General features: G+C 32.7%; 5 protein-coding genes across 5 annotated transcripts; 1 reads left to right on the top strand and 4 right to left on the bottom strand.

The window, feature by feature from the left end:
- Nucleotides 1-3,494: 3,494 nt before the first annotated feature.
- Nucleotides 3,495-4,177, bottom strand: LOC120141162 (histone H1-like). The gene is made up of 2 exons (XM_039156092.1): nucleotides 4,072-4,177; nucleotides 3,495-3,990 (listed from the first exon to the last, which is right to left on the bottom strand). The coding sequence occupies exons 1-2, from the start codon at nucleotides 4,135-4,137 to the stop codon at nucleotides 3,529-3,531; spliced, it is 528 nt and encodes a 175-aa protein (XP_039012023.1). The 5' UTR covers nucleotides 4,138-4,177; the 3' UTR covers nucleotides 3,495-3,528.
- Nucleotides 4,178-6,180: 2,003 nt separating this feature from the next.
- On the bottom strand, nucleotides 6,181-6,678 carry LOC120141287 (leucine-rich repeat extensin-like protein 3). The gene has a single exon (XM_039156208.1). The coding sequence runs from the start codon at nucleotides 6,676-6,678 to the stop codon at nucleotides 6,181-6,183; it is 498 nt and encodes a 165-aa protein (XP_039012139.1).
- Nucleotides 6,679-8,839: 2,161 nt separating this feature from the next.
- LOC120141233 (GATA transcription factor 15-like) lies at nucleotides 8,840-9,455 on the bottom strand. The gene is made up of 2 exons (XM_039156163.1): nucleotides 9,190-9,455; nucleotides 8,840-9,085 (listed from the first exon to the last, which is right to left on the bottom strand). The coding sequence occupies exons 1-2, from the start codon at nucleotides 9,292-9,294 to the stop codon at nucleotides 8,849-8,851; spliced, it is 342 nt and encodes a 113-aa protein (XP_039012094.1). The 5' UTR covers nucleotides 9,295-9,455; the 3' UTR covers nucleotides 8,840-8,848.
- A 7,229-nt stretch (nucleotides 9,456-16,684) lies between these two features.
- On the top strand, nucleotides 16,685-17,553 carry LOC120141180 (zinc finger protein 6-like). Its single transcript, XM_039156113.1, has one exon. It carries the CDS (start codon nucleotides 16,763-16,765, stop codon nucleotides 17,330-17,332), a length of 570 nt encoding a protein of 189 aa, XP_039012044.1. The 5' UTR covers nucleotides 16,685-16,762; the 3' UTR covers nucleotides 17,333-17,553.
- A 255-nt stretch (nucleotides 17,554-17,808) lies between these two features.
- LOC120141156 (phosphoribosylformylglycinamidine cyclo-ligase, chloroplastic/mitochondrial-like) lies at nucleotides 17,809-20,568 on the bottom strand. The gene is made up of 8 exons (XM_039156087.1): nucleotides 20,156-20,568; nucleotides 19,622-19,716; nucleotides 19,443-19,544; nucleotides 19,283-19,342; nucleotides 18,690-18,862; nucleotides 18,459-18,561; nucleotides 18,213-18,371; nucleotides 17,809-18,074 (listed from the first exon to the last, which is right to left on the bottom strand). Exons 1-8 carry the CDS (start codon nucleotides 20,478-20,480, stop codon nucleotides 17,904-17,906), a joined length of 1,188 nt encoding a protein of 395 aa, XP_039012018.1. The 5' UTR covers nucleotides 20,481-20,568; the 3' UTR covers nucleotides 17,809-17,903.
- Between the last annotated feature and the right edge of the window lie 1,319 nt (nucleotides 20,569-21,887).

Below are 21,887 nucleotides of genomic sequence, written 5' to 3'. Positions count from 1 at the left end.
GACTTCAATGTGGGTGGCCGTACAAGTCATAGGGTACCCAAAAAGCGTCGAGCGGACACGGCTTTTTGGAATCCAGTCTAATAATTGGTAAACTTTTAATTCATCACTCGCGTATCTACTGAAATTAAAATGTAAATATATAATTTAAATAATTCAAAACATACTTAAGACTAAGTTTTTGTATCAATAAGTAAATTGATTTTCTCTAGTCCAGTAGGTATATCTCTATAGTTCTTTCTTTTCATCGACAACCTATGAAATATAATATAAATTAAATATCACCTTATTTAAATAAAAATATTTAAATCAAAATTTAGTTCAAAAATTACCTCAATAATAAGGGGAATATGTATAGTTCATTGACGATCGGGCATAAAAAGGCATGCGGAACTACGCCCATGATTGCATGAGACATCCACCGATAGCAGTTTTCTTATAATTTGTCGCACGACTCATTTTTCTAAAGAGAAATCTAAAAACTGTTATATCTTTCAGCTTCATCAAAATCAATCAGATGCCACAACCACATACAATGCACTTGGTTGCGAGATTTGTCGGACATCAATATTCCTCTAATGATTCGTAAAATATAAGTCCAAGCACATGCCTTTACTTCATCATCTGAAGCATTTTCATTCAAAACTTTAAAATTAACTTTCAACCATGATAAAGTTATTCTACCTCCATTAAACTCTGGCGGAGCAGCTCCAAAATACTCCATGCACATTGATTGCCAATTACCATCCGTCATACCACACATAATATTCCCATCGACGGGAAGCCCCAGATGCATAGAGACATCCTCCAATGTAATTGTAGCTTCCCCACATGGAAGATGAAATGTGTGTGTCTCGGACCTTCACCTCTCAATCAATGCAGAAATTAGGACAGGTTCGAGTTTGCAACCGCCAATAATTGTTGCAATATACCCAAACCCAGCAGAAGATAAATATGACAAAATACGTTGCGGTGTCGGTATACGCGAGTTTTTAATAAAAGTCTCTAAAATACGATCATTTTCTTAAATAATATGCATTATAAAAATTTATAATTAATATAAAATTATTATAAATTTAAATTAAAAAATAATAAATATTAACATTAATTATAAAAAAATATTACCATATTACTAAAATGTCTGGAGATATGGTTTGCATCCAATCGCAGCAGTATTTCACTTTCCATTATAACTGCAGACAAAAAATATAATTAGTACAAAAAATAATTAATTAATTAATTTAAATAAATAACAATTATATAAATATTATTTTAATAAAAAATAATATTTATATAATTATATTACTATAAAATATAAAAAATACTAACTTAAAAATAAATTTTTTACCACTAATAAGAAATTTAAAACTCAAATAGTTGGAGAATTTGAGTTATATAAGAGATGAGAATATGATTTTTGTGTGAAGAATGAGAGAGGGTTTATACAGGGAGGAGGAGGGGTAGTTGGGGGAAAACGGATGTGGGTATTTATGGCATTTAATGGAATGCGAGTTCCCGGGGATGCACCTTCCCCACGTGGCGTCCGATCCAGCATAATCTCGTGAAAGGCGCATCCCCATGGATGCGCCTTTCACACGTGGCATCTGATTCATCATAAACCCAGGTAAAACGCGTCTCCAGGGATACGCCTTTATACAACCTCAGCCGAAAAGGTGCTATATCAAAAAATATTGATCAACGGATGTTAGAACGAGAGAATTTAAAAAAAAAACGAATTAGTTAGATCAAATCGACTATATAGAGAGGGTAGTGGCGATCATAAATGAGAGAAGTGAATATGTATCGGCATTTATATCGGGTGTCGCTCTCAGTATTCAGTTTGTGTGGACATTCCACGTTTCCAACTTTCCATCACCACACTTGCAGTTGTCTCATCCTTTTCTAATTCATCCATGCCCTTCCTCTCGTTTTCAACTAAACTAAACAAATCAACAGTTAATTTTTTTCATTGTCGCTTTAATTTTTTTTGTAAGAAGAAAAGTATTCAATTTATATTACAAAAAACGGCAGCACCAAAAGCAGCAATCTTTCCTTTCAAATTACATTGAAAAAACATCAGTTGATAGAATCCAGGAATTCGAGAGCGGAAGCAAATAAAATCTCCATCGAAGGAGGCATTTCCATCATCAGATATGCATCATAATATATAACAAGCATATCCGCATAAAACCAAAAAGAAACCATGGTGTGTTTGGTTCACGGAATGTAAGATTACTAGTGGGAATAAAAGATTACCAGGGAATAAGATTACTAGGAATATTATATTTTGTGTTTGGTTGGTTTAGTAGGAATGTAAGATTATTGTGTTTGGTTAAAGGAATAAAAAATTATTGGAATATATATTTGACCAAATTGTCCTTATTATATATTCGTATAAGAATACAAATTGTAAAATATTTATATATTTTCTTTAAAAAATTAAATTCATAATATTTATATAATTTTTTTACAAAATTAAAAATATAAAAAAGGTTTAATGAAATGGTAAATTTTTTTTAACCCATGAACTTAATATAAAATTTTAATTATAGATTTTTTTTTTGTAAATTTAAATAATTTAAGGATAAATTTGTAATTTAACTTTCGTAGAATTTTTATTATTCAATGACAAAAGAATTATATTTTTGAAAAAAAAAATTTAAGGGCATTTTAGTCTAAAACGCCGGTAATGTTATAATACCTAAGGGAATGGAGGTAATTACATTCCCGGTAATATACCCAAAAAATCTACTATTGGTAATAAAACATTACCGGGAATAAGATTCTCGACCAACTAAACATGGGAATGTGGGATTCTCATGGTAGGAATCCCAAAATCCTTGAACCAAACACCCCTTAAGGGGTGTTTGGATGTTAAGGGGTGTTTGGATGGGGGAACGTGTGATTCTCATGGGAATAGAATCCACATGTTTCCTCGTTTGGTTAGCACGGAAATCCCATTTTCTGTAATGTAAGATTAACAATAGTGATTTTTTGGGGTATATTACCGAGAATGTCATTACCTCCATTTCCTTAAGTATTGTTGGATTACCGGTATTTTAGAGTAAAATACCCTTAATTTTTTTTCTTTCAAAAATATTCTTCTTCTGTCATTGAATAATAAAAAATTTACGAATGTTAAATTATAAATTTATCCTTAAACTATTTTAGATTTATAAAAAATTATATAATTAAAATATTATATGAAGTTAATGGGTTAAAATAAAATTTTACTCTTTCATTAAATCTTTTTATATTTTTAATTTTGTAAAAAAAATTATATGAATTTAATTTTTTTTAAAGAAAATATATAAATATTTTCTAATTTATTAAATATATATATATAATAAGGATAATTTGATTAAATATATATTTTAATAATCTTTTATTTCTTTAATTAAACACGATAATCTTACATTCCTGCTAAACCAACCAAACACAAAATACAACATTTCTAGTAATTTTACATTCCTACTAATAATCTTACGTTCCGTGAACCAAACGGACCCTAACACCATCATCAATCCCTTGCTACTTTCTAGTCTTCCTCTTCAATCCCTCTGGGGTCTTCACCTGACTCAAACGCTTCACTTTGGAACCGGAAACCGCCGTCTTCTTCTTCACATCCGTTTTAGCTTTCTTAAGAGCCTCTGGGGTCTTAACTTGACTCAGCCTCTTGGTCTTCTCGCTTTTCTCGGATACCTTCTTCGCAGCCTTTTCTTTGGGCTTTGGGGACTTGTTCTTATCAATAGTTTCTTCTTTTTTCTCGGTCTCTTTGATCGTCAGCTTCAGCTTTTCAGTCGAGGAAATCTTGTAGGAGTTCTTGAGTTTCACAAGCTTCTCGGATTTCACGAACTTCTTTATCTGAACCGATAGTTGTTTCTTGAAATCAGGGGGCAGCATTTTACTGTACTTTCCCTCGATGAACTTGGCAATGGCTTGCTGGCTTGACCCTGTCCGGTCCTTTAGGGTCGATATTGCTTCACAAATCATCTGCAATTACAAAAACCCAAAATAAAAAAAGAGAATAGTTGAATCATTTATAAGCTTGTAAAGAAGAGGGAAACAGGAAACCTCAAGGTACGGAGGATGGTGAGGCTTGGATTCCTTTTTAGTAGAAGCAACTGCTGGTTTTGCCATTGTTTCTGAGTGTAGTTTTCAGACTCCGAGGGGATAGGAATCGAAGGAGATATAATAATGGGAAACTAATAAGTTGATTTCAATTTCAAATTTGTTTTAGGCGGGATTTGTTTTATTGCGGGGTGTGGAGCCAACTGCCTCCAAATGCTTAGCCGTGGCATTACAAGGTTACTATATCTGACCCTTTTCGACGTGGCGAATATCAGCCGTGGCCACGTGGGTTGATAGGCTCTCTCTCATTTGCTTTTTTTGTCACGTGCAAAGCAAGAAATTTCTTTTTTCTAATGAATGAAAATGAAATAAATCAAAATATAATGTACTTAAACCTAAAGAGAAAAATGAATATAAAAGTTATAAAAAAATTTATACATAAAAATATTAAATCTAAAGATACGAAGAAAAACGAAATATTTTTTATAAGTAACGTCCAACATCAAAAGAAGCATGTAGTATTCATAAAACTCATTCATGGCAAACTAGATATTTTACGAAGTAATAACTAAGTGGTGAATGAACCGAACAATTTGGTAAGCTGCTTCGCTACATAATTCTAATTATATCGACAAACAACATTTTATCAAGGAGAATATCTTATAATATATGAACACTAACAAACCAATCAGAAAATAAATGTCACGATAGTTTTTGTATAAGCACCAACTAAACCGTATAGGTATACAAAAAAATATACCAAAAGCCATAAGGAATGTGCGACAAAAACAAAGAAAAATGTGTCACAAAAACAAATATTTTTATTTAAAACTAAAAAAATCAATAAAAAACCATCAACGACCGATAACCAATATTAAAATTGGTGTTTTGACTAAATAAAAATAAAAAAATAAGAGAAAAATGACATAAAAATATCAAGGAAAAAATTAAGTCAGGAAAATAAGAAAACCCCTAAAAAATCTTTATCCTAGATAAAAGTTGTTAATGTTATTTTTTCCCAAAATGTTTAAGGAGGTCAAATAATTTTTTTTTAAAAAATTCAAAGGACCTAAAAGTATTTTCTCAAAGTTTTGGGGTCGAGGCGGTATGACAACTCAAATCTCTGTTGCGTTTTCTCCCTTCATTTTGAATCAAACTCTACTTCATTCAGAGAACTCAAACGACCTTTTTGGGTTTGGATTTCATGTTGGGCTTTCCAGCTCATTATTAATTTTTGTCACTTTTATATTTATATTATTATTTTTATTAAATATATCTATATTATTATATACATGTAATTACTTTATACAATAATATGTACTATATGATTAATCTGCATATATTAACATCTTTCAACCCTAAAACTTCAACTTCAAATATGTATAACGTATGTTACCTTCATTAAGACCATTAATTTATCGGTGTAATCATTAGTTTCTAATTTAATGATTGATTAATCTAATTCAAGTGACATTAAGATTTATTATAGAATAATTCTTTCAATCTAATTTTTTATTCAAAAATATTAAAATTTGAACTTTTAATCTTGTAATATATTTCATTTATTAGTACTATAAAATCAAAACTTATCATGGGTGGTTAAATAATTTCTCTGAATCTGAGCATCTGCAATTCTTGAATGATTTTAGATAGTCAACAATCTAGGATCTTTCCACCTCAAAAAGGATCATTAAAGCAGAGAACGATCAAGTCCGTTGGCTTACAAAAAGAAATCCGAGCAACCCATTGCCATTCCAAAAAATTAAAGATGCCCAAAAAGCTTTCGCCGTCTGTTAAAAGCCTTGTTGAGAGGGCTACAGATGGGGAATATATGCAAAGTGGACGTTGCATGCCCAATACGTATGACATGGAAACTTTTACTTTTTCTACCATATGAATAGAATCAAAAGCTATATTATTTAGCTACAAAAAGCGAAAACACAAGCAATGTATTTATTTATTTATCTAGCTTTGGCATTTTCCTGAACTAACAAGATATCCAAGCAGATTAGATGATGTCCTTCGAGGCTTCGACAAATTTGGTAAACCCTACATACAAAGACGAACAATGGCAAATTATTGCAGCAACTACAATTAATGTATAAATTAAGCTTAGCAGAGAGTAGCCAAAAGGATTAAAAGTATGACGGAAACTAAAAGCTTCAATCCCATGTGAACGGTGCTAGCTGCCGACTCAGAAAGCGGAGGGTACTGAAAGCTATAGGGGAAGTAAGGAACCACTTGGTTGGGTGGCGAATAAAGCCCTCCTCCAATTACTCCAGGCTGCACTGGTGTTAATGGCGTAGTTGGAGTCTGACATGCATCACATGGCGGTGGACGGCATACAGAGCAAGGTGTAGCACATGAAGGGCATGCTGGTGGTGATGGCGTCGGTTTTGGTGGCGGTGGCGACGGCTTTGGTGGTGGTGGGCACTCAATTACCACTGGCGGCGGCGGCGGTGGCGATGGATAGGGAACGGGAATGCAAGTATCGCATTTTATTTCTGCTTTGGATGATGTTGTGGTAGTCCTTGATGTGGCGAAAGTGAATGAGGTGAGAAGTAAAGCGGAAGCAGCAAGTAACATTTGCATGCTAACAAACAATGCCATTTTTGAAAGCTTTGATGAACTTTTGTAATAAAGGATGAGCTTAGAACGTGAGGTTAATTAGGAGGAAGAAGACAAGCAGCACCGAGAGAGGAAGATAAAGGGAAAGGAGTGCATGTGTGTATTGGTGAGTTGTGACCGCAAGCATTGTTTCTTACTTTATCTTCTATGGCACCATTATCAAAAGAATTTTTTTTGGAAAAAAGAAAATAACCAAATATTGAAATTGCCGACTTTATCTTCTATGGCACCATTATTAAAAGAATTTTTTAAAATTACCAAAAATTGAAATTGCTGAAAGAAATAAAACCCTAGTCTCCTTCCACCCATTTTCGCTAATATAAGTACTATGAATCTAAATCTTTTAATTCTTTTTTATAGATATAATAATAAACAATGTATCCGATAACTATAATTGGAGTTAAACATTACATGTAAAGTTAGAGTATTACGTAGAATATAAAAAATTACATATAACTTATATAAAAATAAAACTCGAATATAAACTTTTAAGATCTTTAATATTTTAACATTATTGGTGACTAATAATTCATTAAGAATACTAAATAACATTTATTCATAATTAATTTACATCTTGGTAGGGAAAAAAACAAATACTAAGCATATTCAATAGGGTATGAAAATCGAATTGATATTAATGGACCACTCTAATTGTGGGCTATCCATAACTCAATTCTATGGATGAATTTTTGCAACCGACAGGGTATTCCTGAAAAATCAATTTAGTAAAAAAGCAAAAATTAATTTTGAAAAATATTAAATAAAATTATTGATAAAATTTAGATTTTGGTTGAGTTATTAAATATCCAATCAAATGAAGTAATTTATGTTAATAAAAATAATATATTATCTGATGGTAGTATGCGACATTATTATGTGAATATTAATGAAGTGAAATATACTTTGATAAATTACCTTCAAAATCACTTCGCTTCGGGACCAAAGCTGTGTTTGTGATTAAGGATGTCACGTAGTTTTGTTCGTCCTTTTTGTGCTTGGCTGAGCTGGGAGGGAGAGAATGGGGATCAGGAATATAAGAACGATGGCGAAGGAAAGAGAATCTAGAAGCACCATGGTAAAAAAAAATTAAGAATAAATTACATTGGCAATTCTTTTATTTTCAGTTTATCTTATTACAGTCATTGATTAAAAAAAAAAAAAAAATTAACCACTTTTATTTTTTATTTATCTCAATTGTTAACTTTTAATGACATGATATATCAATAAAAGTAGTTAACTTTTAATTTAATCTATGAATTGTAAATAAAATATTAAATTAATTCACAAATTTTAAATAAAATATCAATTCATTGTCGACAACTAGATTTTTGTCATCGATCACTAGCAATCGTCGTTGTCGACAACCATTGAACCTAAAATTTTCAATTCATTTCATTTTGATCTCTTAAACCTAAATATAATATCTATTTTCTTGAAAATTATCTTAAAATCTACGAATATAATATAAAATCTTTAAAAATTCTCTAAAAATAAATAATAATAATAAAATTTTTATTAAATTTTGAAAATAAAAATATCATAAATTTAAATTTATACCATAACACATTCATATTATAGTCAACCCTAAATCTATTTTCATCTATTCAGTTTTAGTTACTGGGAGGTTGAATATAGATGAGGTTACACCGTACAAGGTATTGACTGTAGAAGAACTGTAGTGGACACGTGTTGAGGTGGCATCCATTTGTAGTTGGTGTGGTTATTTACGTGGCATATTTTGATTCCTCCATTTGTTGTATCAGTTTTAGTGGCAAAGGGACCTCCAAGCAAGGGGAAGTCGCTAGCTGCTCCTAGACTTGGCTGCAGTAATTAACTTTGACTTAACTAATAATGATCTAATTATTAAACAAAGCTCTAACTTTTCTTTCTCATATTCACTCATCCAGGCCACTCCAGAATCTACCTCTACTTCTACAATATACTACTACAAATCACAAACAAATTAACAACAATCGACTAAGAGGAAGGACACATTGTCAATTAACTTGAGCATTTAATTAATCAAGGCTCATTTTGTAAAGGAAATTAAGCAAATATAATTTGAACAAAGTTGGTTCATTCTTTTGTATTGATTCTCACAAGCTACTGATTATACATAGGATCTGTTTTGTCTTTAGACCATGAATTGCTACTAATCATAACTGTTAGATAAAGCCATCAAAAGAAAAGCAGCTTGTTCTTCCTCTCTCAGTTTGCTCTTCAGTTCCCCATTTCCCAAACGATGCACTCTTGCAAAGGTCTCGATGCCGCTTCGGCTCACATTGATTCCTCTTTTACTTTTGCTCTTTCCAGTTCTACCATCTCTGTTTAAACAGAGAAGGCCAAGGCTTTTCTTTCTGTACCTGATTCCACATGCATTGCAAAGTGACTTTGCAAACAAACAAACCCAGAATCAGTGGCAAAACAACACCAAAACATAATACAAGGGTTATTTTTGTGTGGATATAATTCATAAATGATGAAGAAGTTTACCCTAGGGCCAGCTGGACCACCTCTCCAAAGAGGTGTTCTGGTTGTATTACACTCCACGCATCTTCTGTTTATCTCCTTGTACTCACTCTGCTGTAAAATATGCATGTTTCTGATCGACTACAACTTGGTGCTTTACAATGATCAAAGTAGTTTACAGTTTTGATCAAGAGTTGTAAAGGAGAACAAATGATCTAAATTAGACAAGTTTTAGCTCTAAAAGAAGTTGAAAAGAGGGGTGGGATTGGAGGGTTTACAGCAGGGGAGAAACAGAGCACAACACAAGCTGAGCATTAAAAACAGACAACTTATGAATAGATTACATCAAGCAATGACACTTGGATTTTAGATAGGCGTATTTATATGGGGTATCAGATACCCTAGTTTCAATATTATCTTTCCATAATACCCCTGGTGCCCTTAAAATATTGAGTGGAACAAATATCCATGGGAAGTTTAAAACAACTTATGTATTATCTTTACACAAAAAACATTCGAATGAAGCATCTGAGTTTTGACTTCAAGATTGTCCATAGGTGATTGAATGAATCTACAGATGAGAGGGATATACTAGAAAGAGCCAGAATCATGACAAGTTACTTTTTTTTGTTGTTGATAAATTTGGTATTCCCTAACGAAAAGATAAACGATACCAGAACAGACAAAATCCGACCCGAATATTCTGGTTTCATACAACAGACGGAGCCACCCATTAGATACATCTTTGTCTGTAGCACCAGACAAAAAGGTGCATCCAGTGAAGAACATACAAGTTGCAACTTGGATTGGAACCTCTCAACCCATCATTTTACATGTAAATTTGTAGTGAGTTTGATCCAAATGTATTAAAATATTACAAAATGAAACTACCCACCAACATATTTGAAAAAAGAAAGGGTGGCATGGCATGGTACTTTTACTATGCATTCTGCTCCCCACTAATAATTTATCTTCATTAATTTAATTTGTTTCCTGTACTTTTGTTTTCTTCAAAATTTAATCTACAATTTGACTTTAGGTATGACTTTCTTTTAATGTTTAAACTTTTATTTTATCTTATGTTGGTACATAAAATATCTCTGCTATAATTTTTAGTCCATAAATTAAATATAAATTTTTAAAAAAATCCCAACGTCACCTTCCCTTAATTTATTTTCCATTCAATTGGATGAAAATATAAGGCATTGTTTGATTGAATGAAAATTTTATTGAATGAAAATTTTATTGAATTAAATATATTAGAAAATAAGAAAATAACATTTCAATCGTACACTGACATGTATCATGTCACTTGTCGTTAATAACATATGCCACCATGTTGTTAGAATATTAAATTAACTAAATTAAATTAAAATTAAGATCACATTAATAGACTATGCAAGTAATGAAACTAGTGATGGGCATGGGTCGGGTCGGGTCAGATGTTCGGTCAACTCAACCCAACTCAAAATTATACATCCTCCACCCAAACCCAACTCGAAAAATATACATCCTCCACCCGACCCGAATCTGACCTGATTTTTTAGATGAAATCCGAACTCGACCCGATCTAATCCGAAATAATATATTTATTAAAAAAATATTTTTATTCAATAAAAAATAAGGATTTAATTGAAAAAATAATATATATATATAGGGCATTATTGTAATTATCCCTAAATATAAGGGTAAAATTATTTGTTTTTCTAGGGTCGGATCGGATTGGGTCGAGTATTTTTCATCTTAAACCGAACCCAATCCGACTCCAAATTTTTTTAAGAAAATTCTGACCCGATCGAGTCGAGTCGAAACCCGCCAGATTTTGATCTCATGCCCATCCCTAAATGAATTAATATATAATTATGTCAATTTTTAACTTACATCAACTCTTTCATCAAATGCTAATGGAAGGGTCTTAATTAATAACGTTTAAATAATTAAATAGATTGGTTATTAGAAGATTAATAGTTGTCGGTTAAAATAAAATCCTTCTCCTATACATGTGTAGTTTTATTTATTATTAATAATGAACGCAAATGACTAAGAAAGCTTATTCTGGATTAGAATAGTTACGTTTGCATATATATTTTATTAATAAATTATAAATTTTATGACTATATATTATCTTATAATTAAATCATGTCATTAAAAAAAACAGAAAGCACGAGGAAAGCTGGGAAGAATTTACTTGATTTAGCGAGTAATGAAATGTTATGGGCCAAAGATTTACGGGTATAACATGGAGAAAACCTAAAGAAGTTCATGGGCAACAGGCCTAGAAAATTAAAATTATTGGACCCATGTTACCCAACACCTTCTTCTACATTTGCCTCCTAATTTATTGATTTTCCTTCGATTTCTTTTTTGGGTTGCAAAAAGATAAAGAGTTAATTGCAACATATTTCCCCCAAGCTATAACTCTAATTTTAAATTGGTATTTAAAATTTTAAATGTTCTAATTTCATCCCTAAACTATGACTCATTCTAAATAGGTCCATAAACTTGTGAACATTTAATTTCATCCCTAAACTATGACACTCTTTATAAATTGGACCCCAACCTTTTGAATAATATACTTTCATCCTCAAACTATGACTCTCTCTCTCAAATTTTATTAATTCATCCATCATAATATGAAATCTTACATTTATCTTTGTGCTTGAGTGGTTACGGTAAAGAGAAAGGTCTTGAATTGCTTAGCTCTCTCCTCATATTCCCGACCTTTATATGTGTGTCTTTCAATCTTGAAATATCATATTATCATGTATCATCTGATTATTGATCAGTAAGAAGAAGGGGCTAAACCCCATTGACCTAAATAGAGTGACACTATGATGTGTCAAATAGAACACAGAATTAAGATGGGATGTGAACGAAGAGTCCCAGTGAGGACGAAGAGTCCCAGTGAGGGGTCTTATGTGAACTTAACATAACATAACTTGTAATTAAGAAACCTACATGGTCATGTCAAATCTTTAAATTTTGATCTCGGTTGATGGATCTTGTCCAACACAGGCTGTTCATTGAAGTTTACTTCCAATAGAAAATGAAGTGTTCCTATCAAGGGGAAAAAAAGACAAAACAAGGTTACTTTGTTTGATCATGTACTTATCAGAAGACAGCCTGCGAAGTTTCATGAAATAGAGATAAGAAAACTCTATGATTGTGGGATCGTGCCCGTGATGAGGTCTATGGGAACCCGTTTTAGATTCGTCTTGTCCTCACAGTTTATCACATTAATTGTTTACAACTTAGAAAACAAGGTTCCTTTTGTTTAGGTGGGTCATTTGAAAGCGGTGAAGCCTTTTGAAAGCACTTTAAAAAGCATAGGGAGAAAAAAAATAGAAAAACTCAAACTGGGCCATCACCTGTACTGTGATGTCCTGTATCCCATAGAACATTCACATTTCACAGTGAAACGCCTTGAACTTCTACTTCTTTTGCGCTTAAAATCAAGGATTAAGACCTTAAATAGCATGCATTTCTACACTTTTTTTTCTTTCCCTTTTAAGCAACCCGATGGTCACCCAATATGTGGTCTAAAGAGCTAATGGCATTCGAACGAAGAAAGCTAGTGCTTGTGATTAGATTTGGGTGAAACACAAGTGAAAAAAGAGCTAAAGAAATTATTCTAATTATATCCCAGTAGGGCCGATTAAACACACTGAGTTTTTGTCGAACCAAACAACCGGAAAAGAAGGGTGATATGACACCATTGGCCGTGTTGGGGGCAGAGCTAGCCTGTTTAGGCTCTTTCATCTGCGTTTTGGGAATGATATGAAATCGTTTTTGTGATAAAGGAAGGAAACTACGGAGCACACATGAGGAAGGAACCCACTTATGTCTCACCAAAAAAATGTGGGGGCAAATAGCTTAACATCGTCAAGAATATACCGTACATACCAAACCATTCTAATCAATGTCTTCAACCGAGATGTGGCTACACACACATAACGTATAGGATTCTTCGTACAATTCAGCTGGCAGTGGCAGGTCAGACATTGTCTGAGGTTTTCCTAATCAACTGTTCGAGGGACGGTTTCCGTTAATAATCCGACTCGGGACCGCTTATCCGAATCCATGACATTGAAATAATTTGCAAAATACAATCCATGGATTTCAAAGATGCTGCAGATGTATTAGAAAAAGGAATGCATGTCAATCAAAGTTAGGTTATGGGAGACACTGTGATCACCAAAAACATTCGATAAGGCGTAAAAGATGCGAGCATGCTGCTGGCCACTCTTGTGGCAGACAACCATTCTAATCGATGAGCAACGGTGTTTCGAAACGTGTGGCTATACAGAGACAGTCATATGGTAATACAGTTTGCCTATGTCAAGTACAACAAATGATTTAGTTCTTTTCATAGTCCAATTGAAAAGATTAAAAAAAACTCATTATGTCATTCTCTATTTGTCCCTCATCAATCCCATAAGACCAAAATATTGAAAAAAAAACAGATAAAGTTCTTGTTTAATCTCCTATGGATTGGACTGCTCAAATAGGAATCTTCTTTTTTTCTTGTACAGAAACCTGAGTAAATGACACCACATTTGACCTTAGAAAGGGTAACGAGGGGATATGAATTAAGGTTGCATCAATGTCAAATTTTCACTATTAGTATGTAACATGATTTTATCACTTAATCATCTTTTCTGTGTATTGATCAACAAACAGGATAACAAAATGCAGAGACAGCATGTAACGTATTGAGATGGTAATTTATGGACTTTTATGCCTGTCCTACGCCTATTTTACATAAAAGGAACTGAAGTTGGGATTCAAAAGTAAGGGTAAACTACACGGGTGACCACTCAACTATGGTCAAACATCATTTTGACCACCGATTTTTCAATTGAATCAATCAGACCACCCAACTATTTAAATGCTTCAATCAATACACCTGCCGCTAACATTTAACGGAGCAGGTGATGTGGCAATTAAAACATTTTGATATAATTATACAATTAGTCCATGTTATTTATATATTCATTCAATTTAGTCCTAATTATAATAAATTAAAATAAATTTAATTATCACAATAGGAGGAGCCATGTGTCATTGGTGACACCTATCATGACACATGTCATCATTTAATTGGATGATTAAATTTATTTTTAATTTAATAGATTTAATTTCCACCAAATCAGAGGGTGACACGTGTCACCCTCTGTTTGAAAGAATTTTTTTGACAAAAAAATGATATATATATATATATTGTACCTTAGAATGTAAATGATTTACTCAAAATTAATAATATTTTATATATCTTAAATTTTAAAATTATCTTTTGTTTTTGTTTTAACTTATTAAATATGTTTTATTTTTATTTTAATGTAAATATATATCTTTTATCTATATCACCACTTAAAAATATATTTTTAAAAATATCTTAACTTAAAACATATTTAAATATTTTATTATTAATTTAATATAAATATACATTTTACTATTATCTTTACTTAAAATATATTTTATTCTTATTTCAAATTAAAAATATATTAAAATATATTTTGAAGTTAAGGTATATTTTTTTATTTTAAATTAAGATACAATATATATTAAAATATATTTTATTCTTATTTTATTGTATCTTATTATTATCGTAACTTTTAAGTTAAGATATATTGTATCTTATTTTATTCTTATTATTTAATAAGTTAAAATATAGTTACTATTATTTTATTCTTATATTTTAATAGTAAAAAAACTTATTATTTTATATTCTTTAAATTTGTTGTCAAAAACATTTGTTGTCAAACAAATATAAACGGTTGTCAAACACATACCAAATGGTTAGCTTCACTCAATGTTTTGGCTTCTTCAATTCCAGCCAAAGGTTTCAAGTTCGATTGGTGGAAAATAAATCTATTAAATTAAAATAAATCTACTCCTCTAATTGAATGACAACACATATTATGATAGGGACACATTATGATAGGTGTCACTACACATGGCGTCTCTTGATTTAAAGATTAAATTTATTTTAATTTATTATAATTAATATCAAATTGAAAGAATATATAAGTAATAGGGATAAATTGTATAATTATACAAAAAATATTTTAACTGCTACGTTACATACTCTAGTAAATGTTAACTTCAAGTGACTTGATTGAATTATTTAAATAGTTGGTGGTCTGATTTATTCAATTGAAACATTACCCGTGTTGTTTACCCAAAAGTAATTATGGCATCAGCTGTTCTGTTTTTGGTTGCTCTATCCTAGCTGATGACTCCTTATATCTAGGTTCTTTGAATCTGGGTTATAGAGGATGGTTAATAACAAGAAAGGAGTGGTAGTAAAGGAGAAGATTCGAGCATCGATGGTACGGAGCCTAACCTATACTCTGCTACTCGCAGCGACCTTTAGTATTTATTTTTCCGGTTCCAACAGCCAAGATTATGAAACAAACCAACCTTACTAATAGTTTGACAGCTAAAGGACTGATTCATGTATATCTCAGATCCAGCTGATAGCTCTTAGCAACCAGGACACTGCATCATTTCTATTCACGCCTAGCCATATAACCTTGTTGATGGAAGAAAGGGGTTGTGGTAGATTTTAGCGGTTTACCCTTTCTTGTTTAGGTGGAAAGCTGCATACGGTTATCCAGTGGAGGGGAAAGAGAGAATAAATGAACTGAATATGATGATAATGGTTGAGAGGATCGAGAGGGTGTGTTCTTTCTCGTCCCCAATCTTACGTGGTGATTTTATAAAGGCATAAGGATGGTTATTTGTAGGATGGTTATTAATAGGTTGACAGGATAAACAAATATAACTAACAAAATATTTTATTGATAGATCACATAGGTTTGTTGGTAGTCATGTCAAGGGACCATATCTGATGGTAAGATATGTAACTCCAAAGACTTTGAGATTCAATGGACAAAGGGAAGATGAAAGTATAATAACTTAAAGAAGAAATCTGGAAAAATATAACAAAGCTAATCTAAGCTCTTTGATTCACTCAAATATTTGATGTGCATGCTGGTGCTAGAAGGTTATATCCACGTTGAAAGTTCTTTAGTGCATGATTTCTAATAGTTTAGGGTCAACGTCTCATCTTGTGTAGGTTGAATGATTATGCAGGCAAAGAAGGCGTGGATGCGGGGAATTTGGCACATAAAAGGAGGCAGGCTAGAGGGACAATCTTAATACATCTTTGGCTGCAGTTGAGACAATGACCCTAATCCCCCCGTCTTTCTCGGGCACTTTTTTCAATGTTTCATCGTCAAATGGATCTGCTCTTGTGAAAACTGCGCCTGACAAGAGAGTTTTCACAAGCTACGGCCTTCTCTTTCTAGCATTGTACATAAATAGCATGATTACCCTTGGAAAAATTTGTAACGCCAAAGCAATTTTTTTGCTGACATGATTTACCTGGATCTTTGAGTAAGAAATTGTTACCATAGCCCTAAAATTCAGCACAACAATCATATTTTTCACTTTTCTGCTAAAACCCATTTACTCATCAACTGCCCTAATACCCTTTGAAAAAATGAAAATCAAACCAGTCTAACCTATAAATACAGGGCAGCATCAGTTTTAACATATCATACATAATCATAGCCTATTCTTCTTGGTTACAATGGCGGAGAGCTCGATCTCGACCAAGTCATCTTCAGCTGACATGGCACCGGATAAACAATCAGACCCCAAACCACCTTCGTCATTGAAGTTATTTGGTTTCTCACTAACTGAACAGAAAGATGAAGTTTTAGAGAAAGCTGAGGATTTCGGAGAAAGCAGGAAATTCGAGTGTCCATTTTGCCACCGAGTATTTTCCAACTCTCAAGCACTGGGAGGACATCAAAATGCACATAAGAGAGAGCGTCAGAGAGCTAGGCGTGCCCAGTTGCATAGCCAGCAACTGGTCATAGGCGCATCTGCGCCTGTTCTAAACTCCCATTCCATAAGGTCGATGCCGCCCACGTTTACCAGAGGGCTCACTAGCAATGGTGCTGCTGCTAAATTTGTGCTGCAACCATGTTATTTTCCTTCACAGCCACTGTTGCTTCCCTCGACTCCTCAAATTTACATAGCACAACCACAGCATTTTGGCACAGCCACCACACCGTTAACCAGATTTTCCAGTAAACTGCCGGAGGAGGACATAGGCCTCGATCTTCATCTTAAACTTTCTCCTTCAGGTTGTTAGATATCATATAATCTCTCGCTATATAATATATAAGTATACCATGGAGCTTAATTTATGCCCTTTCTGCCTTTGTATTTTCCTTTTTGGTTAAATTTTGCATGGAACGTGTATCTTTCATTGAAACATCTTTGAATGTGTTTAAGAGCTCGATCTTCCGGGCGATTCTAGTGTTCAAGCCTTATTATACCACAGATGCTTTGGAGTTGAACCTGTGAAAGTAAAACATACGAGTATTAATAATAAATTGCAGAATTTGTTATGTAGTTGGCAAACATTAAGAATGTTAAGTGGGACAACATGACATGGGGGCATGTTGAAGTATAAGAATCAAGGTACACTTGTTTAAATGTATATCTGTTGTAGTCTATTGTTAATGACTTCAGTTGGTTTTATTGTTCTTGTGCTGCACCATTGGTTCTTGGTGGTCATTGGAGTCATGTAGAGATCTAATTGTATATCTTATATTATCGGTCTTATTACGAGTTAAAAAACTCCCACATTGCAACTGAATAACTGTGTCGAATGTTACAAGAGAAATAAATGTCGCATGTTCCAAATTAACCCACAGTTTCTAGCGGTAGGTCACACCATCTCCATTCATAACTTCACCAATGCGGTAAGCTGTGTAAGCACCATTTGCATCTTCAAGTATTTTTTGCGATGCTTCCTGACTCACAACTAGAACCATGCCGATGCCCATGTTAAATGTCCGCCTCATCTCAGCATCCTCAATATTTCCAGCCTAAATATGTATCGAATAATTTTTTTTAACAAATACCATTTTCCAAGGTTCAGGTAATTGAAAAAACAAAAATTCCTAATAGAAATATAAAGCAGGGGAAACAATTCAATATTTATGTATGAAAAAAAGACATCCTACCTGTTGTATCCATTTGAACACAGCCGGAACATTCCAAGAACCGCTATAGATGACAGCGCCAAGGTCTTTTGGAAACACTCGGGGTATATTGTCAGTAAAACCACCACCTGTGATGTGCGCCACTCCCTTGACCCCTCCCTTTCCGATCAGATCTAACACCTGGACATGGAAAAGGGTTTTAGTTTGCAAATTGTGCACGGGAAGATGAGACCAAACTCGTAGTGTCAAACAAATGTTGACTATAACCTGCTTAACATATATAACAGTCGGTGCCATTAATGCTTCACCTAATGTGACTGCTGCGCCAGGAAGTCGATCCTTTAAAGAAAGACCACTACGAGCCAAAACCCTACAGAAGATCTCAAGTACATCAAAAGGATTTCATGCACTGAAACAAGATCTCTTAAAAAAAAAGAAAAAAAAGAATAACAACTATATCAAAGAATCATAGTACATTTCTTTACAAAGGTTGCTAACCTTCTAACAAGAGAGGAACCATTTGAATGGACTCCACTAGAAGGTAGGCCAATTAGTACATCTCCAGCTACAATGCTTTTCCCATCTATAACTGAATCCTTTTTGACAATGCCTACTGCAAAGCCACTAAGGTCGTACTCGCCCTTTGCATAAAAGTCTGGCATCTCTGCTGTCTGAAAGACATGCAAAACACATGAGTTGATATAGGAAGTTAAAAATGTTTATAGCAATTTCTAAACATATATAAGACTTGAAAGGGCTTAACGGCACATAGGCAAAATGCATTTTGCATATATGACCCTCAACTCAAAGCAAGTTGCTGGGTTAAGAAAATCAACCATTTGTGGTGTAAATTATTACCATAAACATTATTCACGTCATTATTGATTTCATATGCAGTAATTGCTTTATCCGAGATACAAAAGTTTTGTTAATTGCGACCATCCCTTGTGATTGCACGGCTAGTAATAGTTCATATCAAAATTCCCTAACTATTTCATTCCTGAACCTATAAATTTTCAAATTTCAATAGGAAATCAATACCCATCCCACTCATTAGGTAATACATATGAACTAAAAATAAAATCATGTACCTCTCCGCCCAACAGAGCGCAGTCAGATTGTTGACAACCATCTACAATTCCTTTTATAACCTGAAAAACAACAAACCAGGGAATGATGATTATTAATAATAGTTAACCAATGAGATTTATCCACATTCAGAATAACAGAAGTAAACAAAAAAATGTGAACCTTTTCAGCAAGGTCAACATCAAGGTGACTTGTTGCAAAATAGTCAAGGAAGAATAATGGCTTTGCTCCATAAGTAACAATGTCATTGACACTCATTGCAACCTGAAGTTTAAGTTTATTAGGATGGAAATATTGATTTATACAGAAAATGCATACATCAAGGTTTGTTTCAAGCTTACAAGATCAATCCCAATAGTTTCATGGATTCCAGTCTCAAATGCTAGCTTGAGCTTGGTTCCCACACCATCAGTCCCAGCAACAAGGTATGAATCACCTGTACATACGACCGAAAGTCGAGAGCATCAACAAACCGAGACTAGATTTTCCAAATGAACAATAAATGAAGACAGTTTCAATAAACATATAACAGTGGAAGTACTAGCAATTTAATTTTTCTAAATAATGACACGACTCACGAGTGAATTGTAGTAAAGAGAACTTCAATAAAATTATGGTGCTTGATAATTTCCCAACAATATCACATGGTTAATTGAGAATTATATTAAGCTATTCCATCTATAGCTAACAAATCCATAAAAAGTTGCAAAAAAAAATCCATAATCTTATATATTGAAAGAACAAATGGGAAATCAGCCAGCAGGTCGGTTTAACAGTGGTTTAAAAATTTTAATTTTCCTCATTCATTTAAAAGAGCTCCATTTAAATGCAAAACAGAACGAAATTATAATAAAAAGAAGTTGTACGAATGTTACCGAGTGGGTAAAGGCCGCCAAAACCACCGATACCAGGAGCCATCTTAGCGATTCTTCTAACCAGCTCAGTCCCAGCATCAATGTCAACACCGGCATCCTTATAAGTTAGCCCACCCGACCCGTCAGAGTCCTTGGACATGGACCGCAAGCGGCTGCTATTTCTTTTTATCAGTGATAAAGAAAGAAGCGGAAACCTTGGCAAGCGGTTTGGTCGAACTTCAAAACGAGGTTGAGCAGCAATGGTGGGCTTATCGAGAATGAGTCTGGAAGAGGCCGCTACGCAGCGAGATAGTTCAGCGTTTGCAGCTGCCACAGTCTTGGTCATGGCAAAAGGAAGAATAAAAGCGAAAGTGGCGTAGGATGAAGGAACAGTAATTTCAACAATACAGAAGACCGAGAGTGAAAAGAGGGCTTCGGCTAAGTATTTCTTTCGGGTGAGTACTTTTCTTAAGATATTGCCTTGATTAATTACTTTAAATCTCGTATTTAGATTTGGTAAATAAATCTTTAACGAAATTATTTTAAATATATAATGATTTAAACTTAATACCTACTTAAATAATGTGAAATTAATTACCTTTTAAATTAATCTCGTTAGTAAATTGAATAAAACCTTAGGTGTTTTAATTCACACAAATTCTCAAACTTTAAAATTTATAATGACACTTATATTAATTGAATTAATACACATAATTATTTTACAAAACATATATTCTATTCGATTAATAATATTTAACGTTTGTTGAATATTAAATTTAATCAAACTCGTAATATGAAAATTAATTTTTACATTAAAATATATTTTAAAACTTATTCAATAATGATCAAATCAAGTAATATAAAGAATATGGAAAGATAAACTTACCTTATATAATATTACCTAGGCTAAAGTACTCAAATGGTCCTTCAATTATAGGGTACTATTTTATTGAGTCATTCGACTATTAAAACTTACAAAATGATTTTTCGATTATAGGACGTTGCTTTGTTGAGTTCTCCAATTATTAAAAGTTATAAAACGGTCACCTGACAATTCATATGTTTCAAACTCGATATTTTTTGTTAAAAATTGACGAATGCTTGAGTTATACGTTAACATGTTGACTAAGATATAATAAAATTTGATCCCATAACCATTTGAGTTGTAATCGGCTCATCGAAGTCAATATTTGAAAGCAATTGTGATACTAGTAGGCGTCATTAAAATATGATTTTATCATATCACAATCAACATGTTAAAATCCAACTCATACGATCATCGATTTATAAAAATAATTTAATAATTTTTATTTAAATTAGCATTCAATAAATCAATGATAATAACTTAACCAAAAGTTTAAAAATTTAAAAAATATAAATATCATCCGTAGTAACAAATTAAAATGGATAGATTATTTTTCATTGATGGTTATAAATTACCTGAAACCACATGATAGTATTTTTAGAAATAAATCTAAAAAAAAGGTTTTTTAAGGCCCAATAATCTGATTGCTACGGAAGCCCAAAATGGTTGATAGCAGGTCCATTCACCTACCACTACTTTATCATACCCTCCCGTATTTTCATTTTTTAAATTTTAAATTTAGATGAATTAAAGCGAATTAAATATTTTTAAAAAGACTATATCATTCTTTATAATAGACCCTTTCTTGATTTTAAAAACTAAAATTTTAATTATTGTTTTTCTTATTTACAATATTGGAATTATTTAAAAAAAAAGTATTGGTCAATC

Source organism: Hibiscus syriacus, unplaced genomic scaffold (assembly GCF_006381635.1).
Source record: "Hibiscus syriacus cultivar Baekdansim isolate YM2019G1 unplaced genomic scaffold, ASM638163v2 tig00110794_pilon, whole genome shotgun sequence".
Classification (NCBI taxonomy): Eukaryota; Viridiplantae; Streptophyta; class Magnoliopsida; order Malvales; family Malvaceae; genus Hibiscus; species Hibiscus syriacus.
The sequence above is the reverse complement of the archived record's forward strand: the minus strand, read 5'-3'. Positions and strand labels throughout refer to the sequence as shown.